Raw genomic sequence first — 17,600 nt, 5'->3', positions numbered from 1 at the left:
TACTGGGCGTCTACACACCCTTATACACACCTCCACTCATAGACACAGTAGTCCTATACACACCTCCCCTCATAGACACAGTAGTCCTATACACACCTCCCCTCATAGACACAGTAGTCCTATACACACCTTCCCTCATAGACACAGTAGTCCTATACACACCTCCCCTCATAGACACAGTAGTCCTATACACATCTCCACTCAAAGACACAGTAGTCCTATACACATCTTCTCCACTCATAGACACAGACCTATATACACCCCCACTCATAGAAACAGTAGTCCTATACACACCTACCATCATAGACACAGTCCTATATACACCTCCACTCATAGACACGGTAGTCCTATACACACCTCCATTGACAGAGACAGTCCTATACACACCTCCACTCATAGACACATTAGTCCTATACACACCTAAACTGATAAGAGACAGTCCTATATACACATTTCCACTGACAGAGGCAGTCCTATACACACTTCCACTGACAGAGACAATCCTATATACACCTCCACTGACAGAGGCAGTTCTATATACACCTCCACTGACAGAGACAGTCCTATATACACCTCCACTGACAGAGACAGTCCTATATACACCTCCACTGACAGAGACAGTCCTATACACACCTTCACTGACAGAGACAGTCCTATACACACCTTCACTGACAGAGACAGTCCTATACACACCTTCACTGACAGAGACAGTCCTATACACACTTCCACTGAGAGAGACATAGTCCTATATACACCTCCACTGAGAGAGACACAGTCCTATACACACCTCCATTGAGAGGGGCACAATCATATACACACCTCCATTGAGAGGGGCACAATCATATACACACCTCCATTGAGAGGGGCACAATCCTTTACACACCTCCACTGAGAGAGACACAGTCCTATATAGACCTCCACTGAGAGAGACACGATCCTATATACACCTCCACTGAGAGAGACACAGTCCTATATGCACCTCCACTGACATTACACAGTCCTATATACACCTCCACTGAGAGAGACACAGTCTTATACACACCTCCACTGAGAGAGACACAGTCCTATACACACCTCCATTGAGAGGGGCACAATCCTATACACACCTCCATTGAGAGGGGCACAATCCTATACACACCTCCACTGAGAGAGACACAGTCCTATATAGACCTCCACTGAGAGAGACACGGTCCTATATAGACCTCCACTGAGAGAGACACGATCCTATATACACCTCCACTGAGAGAGACACAGTCCTATATGCACCTCCACTGACATTACACAGTCCTATACACACTTCCACTGAGAGAGACGCAGTCTTAAGCCCCGTACACACGAGAGGACTTATGTCCGACAGACTTCCGAAGGAGTCCTGCCGGAGTTCTGCTGGAGTTCCGACAGAGTTCTGACGGACTTTTCGACTGAGCGGACTTGGCCACACACAATCACACCAAACTCCGACGGATTCGAACGTGATGACGTACGACTGGATTCGAATAAGGAAGTTCATAGCCAGTAGCCAATAGCTGCCCTAGCGTCGGTTTTAGTCCGTCGGAATAGCATACACACGAGCGAATTTTTCGAAGGGACCGGGTCCGGCGGAGTTCCGTCGGAAAAATTTGAAGCATGTTCCATTTTCTAAAGTCCGTCAGACTTTTGCGAATCAAAAGTCCGTTGCAACCCACACACTATCGAATAGTCTGACGGAATCATTCCGCCGGACTTTGGATGTTGAAAAGTCCGCTCGTGTGTACGTGGCAAAATACACACCTCCACTGAGAGAGACAGTCCTATACACACCTCCACTGAGAGAGACACAGTCTTATACACACCTCCACTGAGAGGGGCACAATCCTATACACACCTCCACTGAGAGAGACACAGTCCTATACACACCTCCACTGAGAGAGACACGGTCCTATATAGACATCCACCGAGAGAGACATGGTCTTATATAGACCTCCACTGAGAGAGACACGATCCTATATACACCTCCACTGAAAGAGACACGGTCATTTATACACCTCCACTGAGAGAGACACAGTCCTATATGCACCTCCACTGAGAGAGGCACAGTCCTATATGCACCTCCACTGACATTACACAGTCCTATACACACCTCAACTGAGAGAGACACAATCCTATACACACCTCCACTGACATTACACAGTCCTATACACACCTCCACTGACAGAGACACAGTCCTATACACACCTCCACTGACAGAGACACAGTCCTATACACACCTCCACTGACATTACACAGTCCTATACACACCTCCACTGAGAGAGACACAGTGCTATACACACCTCCACTGAGAGAGACACAATCCTATACACACCTCCACTGAGAGAGACACACTCCTATACACACCTCCACTGATATTGCACAGTCCTATACACACCTCCACTGACAGAAACACTCACCCTTCATGCTGACCTTGTCTCGTCCTCTATAAGGGACACTCACCATTCACACTGACACTGTCTCCTTCTCTATAGGGGACACTCACCCTTCACACTGACACTGTCTCCTTCTCTATAGGGGACACTCACCCTGCACACTGACATTGCCTCTTCCTCTATAGGGGGCATGCACCCTTCACACAGACATTGTCTCCTCCTCTATAGGTGACCCTCACTCTTCACACTGACACTGTCTCCTCCTCTATAGGGGACACTCACCCTTCACACTGACATTGTCTCCTCCTCTATAGGGGACACTCACCCTTCACACTGACATTGTCTCCTCCTCTATAGAAGACACCATGCACTGTGATATTGTTCCTCCTTACACAGTGGACACCCACCCTGCTCGGTGACATTGTCTCTTACTCTATAGAAGATACCATGCTGTGTGACACCATACAGTGTGACATTGTTGCTCCTTAGATAGGGTACACTCACCCTGCTCTGTGTCATTGTTATTTCCTCCATAGGAGAATTGCACCCTGCTCAGTGACATTATCCCTGCCTACATAGGACACACTTACCTTGCTGTGTGACATTGTCACTTCTTCTATGAGAGCCACTCATTGTCTCTCCTTTAGTGGCATAGTGTGAATTGTCAGCGCCAGGGGCAGGGCGATTTATACCCTGATCATTGCCCCCACTCTGATCACACCCTTCAGACACCCCCACTCTGATCACACCCCACTCTTATCACACCCCTCAGTCACCCCACTCTGTTCACTCCCCACAGTCACCCCCACTCTGATCACAACCCTCAGATGCCCACACTCTGATCACACCCCCTCAGATATCCCCACCCTGATCATACTGGGGGGTATGATCTAGGGGTATGATATAATACTCCACCCCGATCATAGCCCTCAAATACCCCCCACTCTGATCACACCCCTCAGATACCCCCCACTCTGATCACAACCCCCAGATAACCCCATCCTAATCACACCCCCAGATACCCCACCTTGATCATGCCCATAGATACCCCCCACTCTAATTACACCTCCCAGATACCCCTCACTCTGATCACACCCCTCAGATACCCCCCACTTTGATCATACCCCCCAGATAACCCAATCCCAATCACACCCCCCAGATAACCCAATCCCAATCACACCCCCCAGATACCCGACCCTGATCATACCCCCAGATACCCCCTTCTCTAATTACACCTCCCAGATACCCCTCACTCTGATCACACCCCTCAGATACCCCCCACTTTGATCATACCCCCCAGATAACCCAATCCCAATCACACCCCCCAGATAACCCAATCCCAATCACACCCCCCAGATACCCGACCCTGATCATGCCCCCAGATACCCCCTTCTCTAATTACACCTCCCAGATACCCCCTACTCTAATCACACCTCCAAGATACCCCCTACTCTAAATCACATCTTCCAGATACCCCCTAATCTACTTTTATGGGAGACGCTTATCCTGCATTGTGACATTGTCTCTTCTTACACAGAGGACACTCACTCTGTTCTGTGACTTTACCTCTTCTTCTATAGGTGACACCTAACTTGCGCTGTGTTATTGTGTCTACTTACACAGGGGACACTCACCCAGCTCTGGCATTTTTTATCCTTCTATGGGTAACCCTTACCTTGCTGACATCGTCTCCTCTTCTATAGGGGACACTCACCCTGCACACTGACATTGTCTCCTCCTCTATAGGGGACACTCACCCTGCACACTGACATTGTCTCCTCTATAGGGGACACTCACCATGCACACTGATATTGTCTCCTCTTCTATGGGGGACACTTACCCTGCACACTGACATTGTCTCCTCCTCTATAGGGGACACTCACCCTTCACACGGACATTGCCTCCTCTATAGGAGGACACTCGTCTCCTCCTCAATAGAGGACACTCACTCTGCACACAGACATTGTCTACTCTTCTATAGGGGAGACTTCACACTGACATTGTTTCTTCCTCTATAGGGGACACTCACCCTTCACACCGACATTGTCTCCTCCTCTATAGGGAACACTCACCCTTCACACTGAAATTGTCTCCTCTTCTATAGGGGACACTCACCCTGCACACTGACATTGTCTCCTCCTCTATAGGGGACACTCACCCTTCACACGGACATTGTCTCCTCCTCTATAGAGGACAGTCACCCTTCACACTGCTTAAGGGCTAGCATGAGCGGCTGCCCAGCACTTCTATATCTTCCTCTATAGGGGACACTCACCCTTCACACTGACATTGTTTCCTCTATAGGGGACACTCACCATGCACACTGATATTGTCTCCTCTTCTACAGGGGACATTACCCTGCACACTGACATTGTCTCTTCCTCTATAGTGGACACTCACCCTTCACACTGACATTGCCTCCTCTATAGGGGGACACTCACCCTGCACATTGACATTGTCTCCTCCTCAATAGAGGACACTCATTCTGCACACTGACATTGTCTACTCCTGTATAGGGGACACTAACCTTGCACATTGTCTCTTCCTCTAGAGGGGACACTCACCCTTCACATTGACATTGTCTCTTCCTCTAATAGGGGACATTCACCCTTCACACCAACATTGTCTCCTTTTCTATAGGGGACACTCACCCTGCACACTGACATTGTTTCCTCCTCTATAGGGGACATTCACCCTTTATTATAACATTGTCTCCTCCTCTATAGGGGACACTCACCCTTCACACAGACATTGTCTCCTCCTTTATAGAGGACATTCACCCTGCACAATGACATTGTCTTCTCCTCTATAGGGGACATTCACCCTTTACACTGACATTGTATCCTCCTCTATAGGGGACACCCACCCTTCACACTGACATTGTTTCCTCTATAGGGGACATTCACCTTGCACACTGATATTGTCTCCACTTCTATAGGGGATACTCACCCTGCACATTGACATGGTCTCCTCCTGTATAGGGGACACTAACCCTGCACGCTGACATTGTCTCCTCCTCTATAGGGGACACTCACCCTGCACACTGATATTGTCTCCTCTTCTATAGGGGACGCTCACCCTGCACACTGACATGATCTCCTCCTGTATAGGGGACACTAACCATGCACACTGACATGGTCTCCTCCTCTATAGAGGACACTCACCCTACACCCTGATAATGTCTCCTCCTCTATAGGGGACACTCACCCTGCACACTGACATGGTCTCCTCCTCTATATGTGACATGCGCACTGATCTTGTCTCCTCCTCTATAGGTGACACTAACCATGCACACTGACATGGTCTCCTCCTCTATAGAGGGCACTCACCCTACACCCTGATAATGTCTCCTCCTCTATAGGGGACACTCACCCTGCACACTGACATGGTCTCCTCCTCTATATGTGGCATGCGCCCTGCGCACTGATATTGTCTCCTCCTCTATAGGTGACACTTACCATGCACACTGATATTGTCTCCTCTTCTACAGGGGACACTCATCATGCACCTTGACATTGTCTCTTCCTCTATAGGGGCCACTCACCCTTCACACTGACATTGCCTCCTCTATAGGGGGACACTCACCCTGCACATTGACATTGTCTCCTTCTCAATAGAGGACACTCACTCTGCACACTGACATTGTCTACTCTTCTATAGGGGACACTTACCCTTCACACTGACATTGTCTCCTCCTCTATAGGGGGCACTCACCCTTCACACTGACATTGTCTCTTCCTCTATAGGGGACACTCACCTTTCACACTGACATTGTCTCCTCCTCTATAGGGGGCACTCACCCTTCACACTGCCATTGTTTCCTCTTCTATAGGGGACACTCACCCTGCACACTGACATTGTCTCCTCCTCTATAGGGGGCACTCACCCTTCACGCTGACATTGTCTCCTCCACTATAGGGGACACTGACATTTTCTCCTATATAGGGGACACTCACACGGACACTGTCTCCTCCTCTATAGAGGACACTCAACCTGCACAATGACATTGTATTCTCCTCTATAGGAGACACTCACCCTTCACACGGACATTTTCTCCTCCTCTATATGGGACACTCACCCTTCACACTGACATTGTCTCCTCCTCTATAGAGGACACTCACCCTGCACCCTGACATTATCTCTTCCTCTATAGAAGACTTGAATAGGGGGGAATCTTACCCCTTAAATCATAAGTTTGAATTATAACTTGCCAAATCCACTTAGCAACTGTGGATTTTGACGCTGCCTTACCTTTTTTAGAACCTTCTGGCAGAATAAATAAGACATCAGTCTTACGAATCTGAGCAGTTTACTTTATATAGATTTTCACTGCTCTCATTACATCAAGACAATGTAGTGATTTTTCTTCCCTGGAACATGGTTTTGGGAAAAACTATGGCAGGACAATATCTTCATTCAGATGAAAGCCTTAAACCACTTTTGGCAAAAAGCCTGGATGAGGGTGTAACACCACTCTGTCCTCATGAACAATCAAATATGGCTCTTTGCAAGAAAGAGCAGCCAATTCTGAAACCCTCCTTGCTGAGCATATAGCAACCAAAAGTATCAGCTTCCTAGTCAAAAGGACTAAGGGAACATGTTGTAATGGTTGAAATGGCAGTTTTTGTAACACTGACAAAACTAAATTCAAGTCCTAAGGGGTTAAAGGTGATTTAACTGGAGGATTAATCATCATTATTATTTTTATTATTATTATTATTATACACAATTTATATAGTGCCAACAGTTTATGCAGCACTTTACAATGTATAGGGGGGACAACATAATTACAGTTCAATACAAAAGGTACAGGAGGGCCCTGCTAGTTCAGCTTACATTCTAAAGGGAGGGGGTGGTGGTACAAAAGGTAATAGCTGCAGAGAATGATTTGATGGGGGTGGCTCTGGGACAGTTAGGTGAGTGTAGGATAGGCTTCCCTGAATAAATGAGTTTTCAGGGAACTCCTAAAGGTGGACAGGGTAGGGGCTGACCAGACAGACTGGGGAAGGGAGTTCCAGAGGATGAGAGAGGCTCTGGAGAAGTCTTGAAGGCGAGCATGAGAGGAGGTAACAAGGGAGCTAGAAAGCAGGAGGTCCTGGGAGGAGCGGAGGGGATGATTTGGGCGATATCTGCAGATGAGGGTGGTGATGGGGTCGATGTTGTGGATGGCTTTGTATGTTATGGTTAGCATTTTGAATTTTACATGGTGGGGTAGGGGAAGCCAGTGAAGTGATTGGCAGAGAGGGGCAGCAGTCACGGAACGATTAGTGAGGTGTATTAGTCTAGCAGCAGGATTCATAATAGACTGAAGGGGGGATAGCCTGCTTAAGGGTAGGCCATTAAGGAGAGAGTTGCAGTAGTCAAGGCGGGAAATAATCAAGGAGTGAATGAGTTGCTTTGTGGTGTCATTAGTCAGGAAGGGTCAAATTCTGGAGATGTTGCATCACCCCTTGCATAAAACCCCAGACTAAAGAATGCATAGCAAGCAGTCTTTGAAATAAAACCGATAAGGCTGAGACTTGGAAACAGTGAAAATACTGCGCTAAACCAAATAAAATAAAGTAAAAAAGCAGCCACTAAAAGTGAGATACACACAAAAATAGGACAAGACAAAATGTAGCAGCGCTGAGTGAAAGAGATAGATGAACTCCCAATATATACTAAACAAAATAAGTTAATACAGAGAATATGATTACTACTGTATCAATCCATATATTGAATAAATAGTGGTTAATGAATGTGAATAATCCATATAAATAGAGCATGTCCAAATAAGACGACAGTGAAAAGTATATCCCCAAAAAATATTCGGTGAACAATCCACCACCGATCCGAGGTGTGACAACAGGTTAAGTGCACGCTTACCAGCTAACAAGCTAAGTCAGCTTGTAATTGGCAACCCGGACTAGGCCTCTATTGCAGGGGGCACTGGAATTTTCCAATCTCAAAACCGTGTCCTAAATGGGCAGCAATCTCCAGAGGGTCTGCCAGATGACTAGCAACTGATCAATCTCATCCAAACCAGGAGGCTCCAAAGAATGTTAGTATTAGAGCTGCCACGACGCGTCGACGTAATCGACTACGTCGACTAAGAAAATTCGTCGACGTGCGTAAATGGCGTCGACGCGTCACGCACGTGTCATCTCGCGGGTAAATGGCGGTAATGGCGGCGGCAGCTGCTGCTCCTGCTCCCACTCCCACTCCCGGGAATGGGGAAAAAAGTTCCGGTGCAGCACGAAAATCCAGACCACGACTTTCAAAGGTATGGGAATTCTTTAAACAGAGGCCAGATAAAATGGTCCTTTGTTCCCTCTGTAAAACCGAACTGGCGTACCACGGCAGCACTACTGCGATGCACGAGCACCTCAGAAGAAAACATCCTGGCGCACTACGGCCTCAAACGGACGAGCCATCTTTGTAAGTACTTACTTACTAGTATTTTGTTCATTTTGGGAGTAATTTGTGGTCAATATTTATTAATATATTATTGCTCATGCTGCTACTGCTAGTAAGTAAGATACATCATTATTAGTGCATGCTCAGGGGCCAGGGGTATTTGTTGCTGTGCTGCTTTGCTAATTTCTTTTTAGTGGCCATCTCATGTTTTTTTTTAATGTTTCACATTCACAAGGTCTTGCTGATCTGGGGATCCCTCAGGGCATGGTTTGACAACTTCCTGCAATGTATGACCTGAGAGAAGAGATGCCATGCTTTTCTTCCAATACACAGAGCAGCAACAATATAATATTAATTTAATTGCAGACAGACATTTACTACACTACCCGTGCCCTCTTTTAAATATGCAGTACAAGTACATTAAAAGCAGCATTGAGCATTCATGTTGGTTAAACTTGGTTCAGGTTCCTAAATGTTAATTATTATTGTGTCTTTTTTTTTTTTTTTTCTCAGGAAGAGGCAAAGCTGTGTACAGGAGTTCTTCTTCCATAAAAAGGATGTCACTGTTTGCTCACCCCAAATGGCCGTTGCATATACCAATAGCATACTCAACATGATTGTAAAAGATATGAGACCAATTTCCATTGTAGACGGTCAAGGATTTCGTGAGATGATCAACACGTTTTACCCAGGATACACAATTCCCTCCAGGTCCCATTTCACTAAGCTGATGGAGAAGAAATATGAGGAGAATTTTGAAAGATTGAAAGCATTACTCAAAGATGTGAAATCAAAAATAGCTCTCACCACAGACGCATGGACTAGCATTGCCACAGAGGCATACTTGGGTGTCACATGCCACTTCATCAATGAAGACTGGAATCTTACATCGTACAATCTGACCACTATGCCACTTGAAGATCGGCACACAGCTGAAAACATTGCTAACTGGGTGGAAAAAGCAGCTGAAAAGTTTGAGATATCCATGGCCAATGTAAATGTAGTTGTCCATGATAACGCTGCAAATGTTGTCGCTGCTCTGCGTATTTTGGAAGAAAAGCATGGCATCTCTTCTCTCAGGTGTGCTGGTCATACATTGCAGTTAGTTGTCAACCATGCCCTGAGGGATCCCCAGATCAGCAAGACCCTGAGGGCTGCAAAGTGCCTTGTGGAACATTTTAAAAAAAGTGAGCTGGCCACTACAAAGCTTAAAGCAAAGCAGCAACAAATGGGTACCCCTGAGCACACACTAATAAATGATGTATCCGTAAGATGGAACAGTACTTTACACATGATCAGCCGCCTGCTTGAACAGAGGTGGCCTGTGACTGCAACTCTTTCCGATCCTGATGTCACACCACGAGGGAAGCGCTTCCTAGATTTAAAACATGATCAGTGGAGCTTACTTGAGGAAGTGGAACAAGTCCTGAAGCCATTTGAGTGTGCTACTGTTTTCTTGAGTGGAGAGTCCTATGTGACTGCTTCTGCTCTACCTCCTCTGGTAAAGGGCCTCCAGAAATCCATACAGAGCACAATTTGCGAGACAGCAGCAGTGAAAGCTTTCCAAAGTGTTGCTGCACAGGAGATGACATCAAGATGGGAGCGGGAAACGAAATTCAGAGATGATGGTGGAGAAAATATATGTCTTATTGCAGCAGCCCTGGACCCCAGATTCCGCAAACTAAAATTCCTGCCAGCAGAGGACAGTTTAAAAGTTCACCTCAAGGTCCAAGCTCTTGCTCTTGAAGTGAAAAGAAGATACGAGGAAGAGCAAACGCAACATCGATGTGAGGAACAACGGTCAACCAGTGCAGACATGAAATTTTCTGAGAAGAGGCAAGTGTCTCTGTTAGACACTTTGCTCGGTTCTTCAGATTCAGATGACCACCACAGTAATGGCGAGGATGACACTGGTCACATCCAAGATCAAGAAACCCACAGTGAAGTTGTGCGGAATGAGATACACATGTATTTCAGTGAGCAGGCTATTCTAAAGGAAGAAAATCCGCTGAAATGGTGGAAGGAAAATGAAAAGAGGTTTCCCATCTTGGCCATGCTGGCAAAGAGTTACTTGTCTGTGCCTGCAACATCAACCCCATCTGAAAGGCTTTTCTCAGTTGCTGGCAACATTGTGACTAAAAAAAGAGCAAGCCTAACATCAGAGCATGTTGATATGCTAACCTTCCTCCATTGCAATGCTAAAATATAGCATTGTAATGGAGGAAGTAACACAGGCCCCCAACCTTTTGCACTTGTCATGACTGTGTTGTGTTCTTGTTGGGCTGTATTAGTGTATTTATGTTGAGATGGCTCATGGCTGCCTTCAGTGTTGTATTGGCCATATTTTTGCACAGCCGCAGTGCTTTTGGTGGGCTTGGTTCCTCCTTGCTTCCTTCCTTGAAAACTATTACCTCCTCAGGTATGTTTTACATTACAATTAAAAGTAACACACCACAAAAATACTGCTCAATCAGCACTCTGACTCTACAATAACACTATATATTCAATCATCAATGATTACAATTACATAGTGTTATTGTATGTTGACCAGCATTTTTGTGGTGTTAAACAACACTTTAGGTCAAGAGGCATAATGCCATATAAATTCTGCCTAACACTTTGCAAAAGATGCATTCTGAAGGCATGTCTGGTTGAGGAGTAGTAAGGTAAGGTTACCCAGCACAATGCCTTCTGAATTCATCTTTTGCAAAGTGTTAGGCAGAATTTATATGGCATTTTCATGCCTCATGCCCTAAAGCGTTACGTTTTATTTTTGGGAACTTGTGTTTTTGCACAGTGTTGAGCAGCAGTTCAGACTTCAGACTCAGAGCAGCAGTGCTTTTGTTGGATATGGCTCCTTCTTGAAAACTATGTTACCTCCTCAGGTATGTTTTACATTACAATTAAAGTAACACACCACAAAAATACTGCTCAATCAGCACTCTGACTCTACAATAACACTATGTATTCAATCATCAATGATTACAATTACATAGTGTTATTGTATGTTGACCAGCATTTTTGTGGTGTTAAACAACAACACTTTTGGTCAAGAGGCATAATGCCATATAAATTCTGCCTAACACTTTGCAAAATATGTCATTCTGATCTGAAGGCATTATGTGCGGTTGAGTAGTAAGGTTAGTTAGTACCACACATTGTTGCACAATGCCTTCTGAATGCATCTTTTGCAAAGTGTTAGGCAGAATTTATATGGCATTTTCATGCCTCATGCCCTAAAGCGTTACCTTGTATTTTTTGCCACTTGTGTTTTTTTTGCAAACACAGTGTTGAGCAGCAGTTCAGACACGAGCAGCAGTGCTTTTGTGGATATGCCTCCGCCTCCTTCTTGAAAACTATGTTACCTCCTCAGGTATGTTTTGCATTAGAATTAAAGTAAGGCCACGTACACACGCGCGGACTGTTGGCCCAACTTTGTCCGTCCAACAGTTTGAGCGAACAGTCCGCTCAAACTTAGCATGGACGGACATGGCCACACACGACGGACGAACAGTTTGCTGAAACCGTGCGCGATGACGTGAACGGCACGTACGACGGGACGAAAAATACGACGTCCTATACACTACAATGCAACCTTCCGACGTGGAAATCCTTTCTGAGCATGCGCGAGACTTAGTTGGCCGAACAAGCCTACACACGAGCGAACAGTCCGCTGAAACCTTGTTTCAGCGGACAGTTTTTCGGAATTTCCGTAAGACCTTGTTCGGCCAACTGTCCGCTGAAACTGTCCGCTGAAGCCCCACACACGAGCGGACTGTCCGCCCAAACACTGTTCAGCGGACAAGGTTGGGCGAACAGTCCGCGCGTGTGTACGCGGCCTAACACGACACATAAATACTGCTCAATCAGCACTCTCTACAATAACACTATGTATTTCATTCAATCAAAGATGATTACAATACATAGTGTTATTGTATGTTGACCAGCATTTTTGTGGTGTTAAACAATAACACTTTAGGTCAAGAGGCATAATGCCATATAAATTCTGCCTAACACTTTGCAAAAGATGCATTCTGAAGGCATTATGTGTGGTTGAGTAGTAAGGTAACACACAATGCCTTCAGAATGCATCTTTTGCAAAGTGTTAGGCAGAATTTATATGGAATTTTCATGCCTCATGCCCTAAAGCATTACCTTTTTATTTTTGGGCACTTTATTTTGGTATATTATGTCTTTCATGTGTTTTGTACACACTACACAGTGTTGAGCATGAGCAGCAGTGCAGAGCAGCAGTGCTTTTGTAGCATTTTATATGGCATTTTTTTTAATGCTTCAGGCTCTGAATTAATGGCAATGGCATAACCATTATTCGTGCCTGATGCTAAAGTGTTGTTTACATTTTATTTTTGGCACTTTTTTATACTGTAAAAACTTTACCACATTGAAGTACTTTTTGGAAAAAATGTAATAAAAGTTGAAATATTATATTTAGAAGTTGTACGTATCATTTTTTTGTAAAGTTATCCAAAGGATTATTATCTAATCACAAAAAGAACACACTAGATTCATTAAAAAATAAATAAAAAAATAATCGGATAGTCGTTGACTAATCGAAAAAATAATCGATAGATTAGTCGACAGACAAATTAATCGTTAGTTGCAGCTCTAGTTAGTATGACTCAAAAAACAAGGGGACTCACCATAGTGTGATACCGTCTGATATATATTTTAATTAGATAAAAACAAGATACACTTACAAAAATATGAAGAGAAACAGCAAAATAGCCAGCCGGCACCAGTCCACTGAAACTTAGTACGCGGTGACGTCAGCACATGAACATGGAGACCGAAAGCCCAGGCATATCCCATTAAGGACGGGCACGAAGCCAGAACGTCCATGCATGGTGATGGCAATAATAAAATAGTGCAAATCGAGCAGAATAATATTCTATGTTTACAAAAGCTTTATTTGTCAGTTAGAAAATACAAATAAAATGCATAAAAAGATAATTTTCGGTAAAGATATAGCATAAAGCGTAGATGATAATACAAGCTAGGGTTTACATAATGTGAGGGTGGTACAGAAATTAGAGGGGATGGGAAAAGTGATACAGATAATAGAATTACAATTTTATGTACAGGACATAAAGAGAGAAGAGAGATTTCGAGTGGGGGTACCAGAATGTGATCAAGGTAGGGACCAGTATAACCATTTGTTGTTGAAGATGTGCATACTGTCATATAAAGTATGGTGAATTCTTTCTGATAGTTTGAGCATTTCCATACGGTTCAAAACTTGCGACCAGAGAAGGGTATTAGTTCTCCAGTTTAAAGCAATCATCCATTGTATCGAGCTAATGAGGGAGTGAAACAGTCTCGTGCAAGGGGTAGGAGTGTTAGGGAGATTGGCATACAATATGCATACTTGTGGTGTAAGGGAGACTTTGTGCTTTGAGGATAGCTCAAATCTGGTGATGGCTGCTTGCCATATGGGTTGAAGTTGAGGGCAACTCCAGAAAATATGAGTATATGTGCCTGGTTCTGTGCAGCCCCTGAAGCAATTAGGGGAAGTTTCGGGATAAAAGGAGTGAATTTTGGAAGGGGTCATGTACCATCTTGAAAATAGTTTGAGAGGGGTTTCTCTAAAGGCAATTGCTTTATTACTTTTCCGGAGATTGTCAGTCATCTCGCTCCAAAGTTCTGGGGTGAAAGAACAGTCAAGCTCCTCCTCCCAGTGTAACATTGGGGCAGATTTTTCCGGGGTGGAGGAGGAGTTTAACAGGTTATAGAGTAGTGAGATGAGACCTCTGTCTCTAGAGGAGTGCAAACAAATGTGTTCAAAGAGTGTTTCTGAAGAGAGGGGTTGTAAGGTGTAGTGAAGATCAAAGAATTGTTTTATTCGGTCATAACGTGTGAGTTCCGTAGGGGGGAGGTCGTGCTTGATTTGAAGTGAGTTAAATGTAGGGAAAGAAGATTTATAGATAAAGGAGCCCAGTGTAGAAAGTTTGTATTTAGACCATAAAGCATATTGATTATAGACATCTAAAGAAAGAGAAAATCTCCTATCACCGAGGAATGTGGTTAGTGGGGAAATGGTAGATGCAAGGTTAAATGTATCCTTGATCTTTGTCCAAATTTGGAAAAGTTGTGCAACTATCATGTTAGCCTTGTTTAAAGTACGAAAATTGCTGTGATTCGACCATAAAAGGCCTTGTAAGTATAGAGGAAGGATAGAAGAGGATTCAAATGTTTTCCATGGGATGTTATATATAGGGGCATGCCATTGAGAAATTTGGGAGAGCTTGGATGCGAGGAAATAGTGCCAGATGTTTGGGAGACCGAGACCTCCTAAATTTTGCGGCCTGTGCATGAGGGAGTTACTACATCTGGGTTTTTTATTAGCCCAAATAAATTTGTTTATTTCTCTTTGAAGCTTTAGAATTCTAGTTTTGGGGACGTTTATATGGAGGGCCCTAAAATAGTATAAAAGTTTAGGAACTATGGACATCTTAATGGCACAGATTCTACCCAAAAAGGAGATATGATAAGAGGACCATTTATCTAGTAGGGCACTTATGTGGGAAAATAAAGGGGGGTAGTTAACCTTATAAAGGATTTGAAAGAGGGGGATATGTGAATGCCAAGGTATCTAAATGAGCTTGTGGTCCAGGTGAATGGGAAATTTGAGTGTAGGATATTTAGTATGTTTTGGGGAATATTAATGGGAAGGGCTGAGCATTTGCTGATGTTAATACTTAAACCCGAGAGCCTTTGGAAGACTTTAAGTTCATTGAGAAGATTAGGTATAGAAATAAGAGGGTCGGATAGAAATATTAGAGCATCGTCAGCATATAAACTCAACTTAAAGTCATGGGGACCCTTGGTATACCCTTTAATATTGATGTTATTCCTTAGTGCTTGAGCTAGGGGTTCTATGGCTAAGGCGAATAAGAGGGGGGATAGAGGGCAGCCTTGTCTAGTGCCTCTGCTAAGAGGGAAAAATTTTGAATTTATGCCAGGTATTTTGATCCTAGTGTGTGGGGAATGATAAAGGGCATTAAAGCCATGAAGGAATTTGTCAGGGATGCCGAATTTGGGAAGAAGAAGATTAAGGTATGACCAATCAACACTGTCGAAAGCCTTATGAATATCGAGACTAAGAAGACAGACTGGTTTGGCATGCAGATTAGCGTCTTGTATAATATTGGTGACAAGTCTAATATTATCAACTATTTGACGATTAGGAATGAATCCAGTCTGGTCTATGTGAATTAGATTGTGAATTACTGCTGCAAGTCTATCTGCCAACAATCTGCCAAATATTTTTAGATCATTATTTAAAACAGATATTGGACGGAAATTTTGTGGAAGGGAGTGGTCTTTATGTGGCTTGGGGATTAAGGACATATTGGCCAGGAGCATTTCCTCGGGGAACTGGTTACCTTGAAGAATATGATTGAAAAGATTAGTTAATTTGGGAGCCAGGAGGGGAGTGAATTTTTTATAGTAGGAGGATGTGTAGCCATCCGGGCCTGGGGCGGTGGAGGTTTTAAGAGATTTAATGACTTTTATGGTTTCAGGAATCGTGAATGGGACTTTCAAAGAATTAATTTGGTCATTCGAGAGGGATGGGAGATGTAGGTTGTTTATCCAATTAAGCGGTGGGGTTTGAGGATGGGGGTTAGGGTCAGAGAGAAGATTTTTATAGAAGGCTGTGAAGATTTCCATAACCTCCTGGGGGTGAGTAACAATGTTGCCATTGTTGTCTCGCAACTTATATAAATGTGGCGGGTTAATTTCTTGTTTGAGTTTTCGTGCGAACATCGTTGATGCGGAGTTGCCATGTAGTAGGAATTTAGCTTTGGAATATCTAAGTGCCTTTTCCGTGTTTGCAGATAATATAGTGTCAAGTTGTTGGCGTTTTTCCTGAATCTGAGAGTTAATTTCTTGAGATGGAGAAAAGTGTATTTTTTGGTATAGCAAATCCAGATCCCTAGTAAGGTCTTTAATTGTAGCAAGTCTCTCCTTATTCTTGGTAGCCGCTATATGAATGAGGTGGCCTCTTAAGACTGCCTTATGCGCAGACCAAAGGGTCGTGGGAGATACGTCATCTGTAGAGTTATCTAGAAAGTAATTATCGATATGGGTAGAAACCTTTTGGATAATAGAGGGGTCTGTTAGTAGAGAGTCATTTAAACGCCAATTAAAAGGGGTTGGAGGTAGTCCTATGTGGGTGAAATCGATCGAGACTATGTTATGATCTGACCATGGGCAGGAGTGAATAAGTGCTTCGGATGAATTAGCGAGTAGGATGGGTGTGCAGTATAAGTAATCTAGTCGGGCATAACAATTGTGAGGGTAGGAATAATGAGTGTATTCCCTAATACCGATGTTGTGTGCCCTCCAAGAGTCTATCAATTGTAGGCTGTTGAGAGTTCTGTTCATAAATTTATAAAAGGTTTTAGAGGATGGTGTTGCATTACTTCTATCTAAAGCTGGATGAGCCGTTAGATTGAAGTCTCCTGCTATAATCAAGTGTGGGGAATTAAATTTTTCCAGGGTATCAAAAAATTTGGAGTAAAAAGCGTGGTGGGATTCATTGGGTGCGTAAAGTGAAGAAATAGTGATATGGCGATTGTTGATGGTGCCCTTAATGATGATGAAGCGGCTGTCTTCGTCTTTGTAGATGTTTTGGATATCAAAAATAATAGAGTTGCGGACAAAAACGGCAACCCCTCTAGTTTTGTTGTGGAATGTGGTAAAATAAATTTGGCTGTAAGATTTATCAAAAAATTTTGGGTGGTTTGTGGCTGAAAAATGTGTTTCCTGCATGAGGATAAT

The 17,600-nt window shown here is 44.0% G+C and overlaps 1 protein-coding gene across 1 annotated transcript; it reads left to right on the top strand.

Moving 5' to 3' along the window:
* The first annotated feature begins 42 nt into the window (after positions 1-42).
* Positions 43-13,235, top strand: LOC143963604 (E3 SUMO-protein ligase ZBED1-like). Its single transcript, XM_077473285.1, has 2 exons — positions 43-8,819; positions 9,312-13,235. The coding sequence occupies exons 1-2, from the start codon at positions 8,557-8,559 to the stop codon at positions 11,005-11,007; spliced, it is 1,959 nt and encodes a 652-aa protein (XP_077329411.1). The 5' UTR covers positions 43-8,556; the 3' UTR covers positions 11,008-13,235.
* Positions 13,236-17,600: the final 4,365 nt, after the last annotated feature.

Source organism: Lithobates pipiens, unplaced genomic scaffold, assembly GCF_037356315.1.
Source record: "Lithobates pipiens isolate NorthernLeopardFrog02 unplaced genomic scaffold, aLitPip1_a1.2 Scaffold_8, whole genome shotgun sequence".
Lineage (NCBI taxonomy): Eukaryota > Metazoa > Chordata > Amphibia > Anura > Ranidae > Lithobates > Lithobates pipiens.
Note: the sequence above shows the minus strand (reverse complement) of the source record. Positions and strands in the feature narration are given on the sequence as shown.

Excerpts from the sequence above, each read along its gene's own strand:
- LOC143963604 (XM_077473285.1), top strand. The coding sequence starts at position 8,557 with ATGGCGGTAATGGCGGCGGCAGCTGCTGCTCCTGCTCCCACTCCCACT. Across the intron at positions 8,820-9,311 it reads CAAACGGACGAGCCATCTTT|GAAGAGGCAAAGCTGTGTAC; the intron begins GTAAGTACTTAC and ends TTTTTTTCTCAG.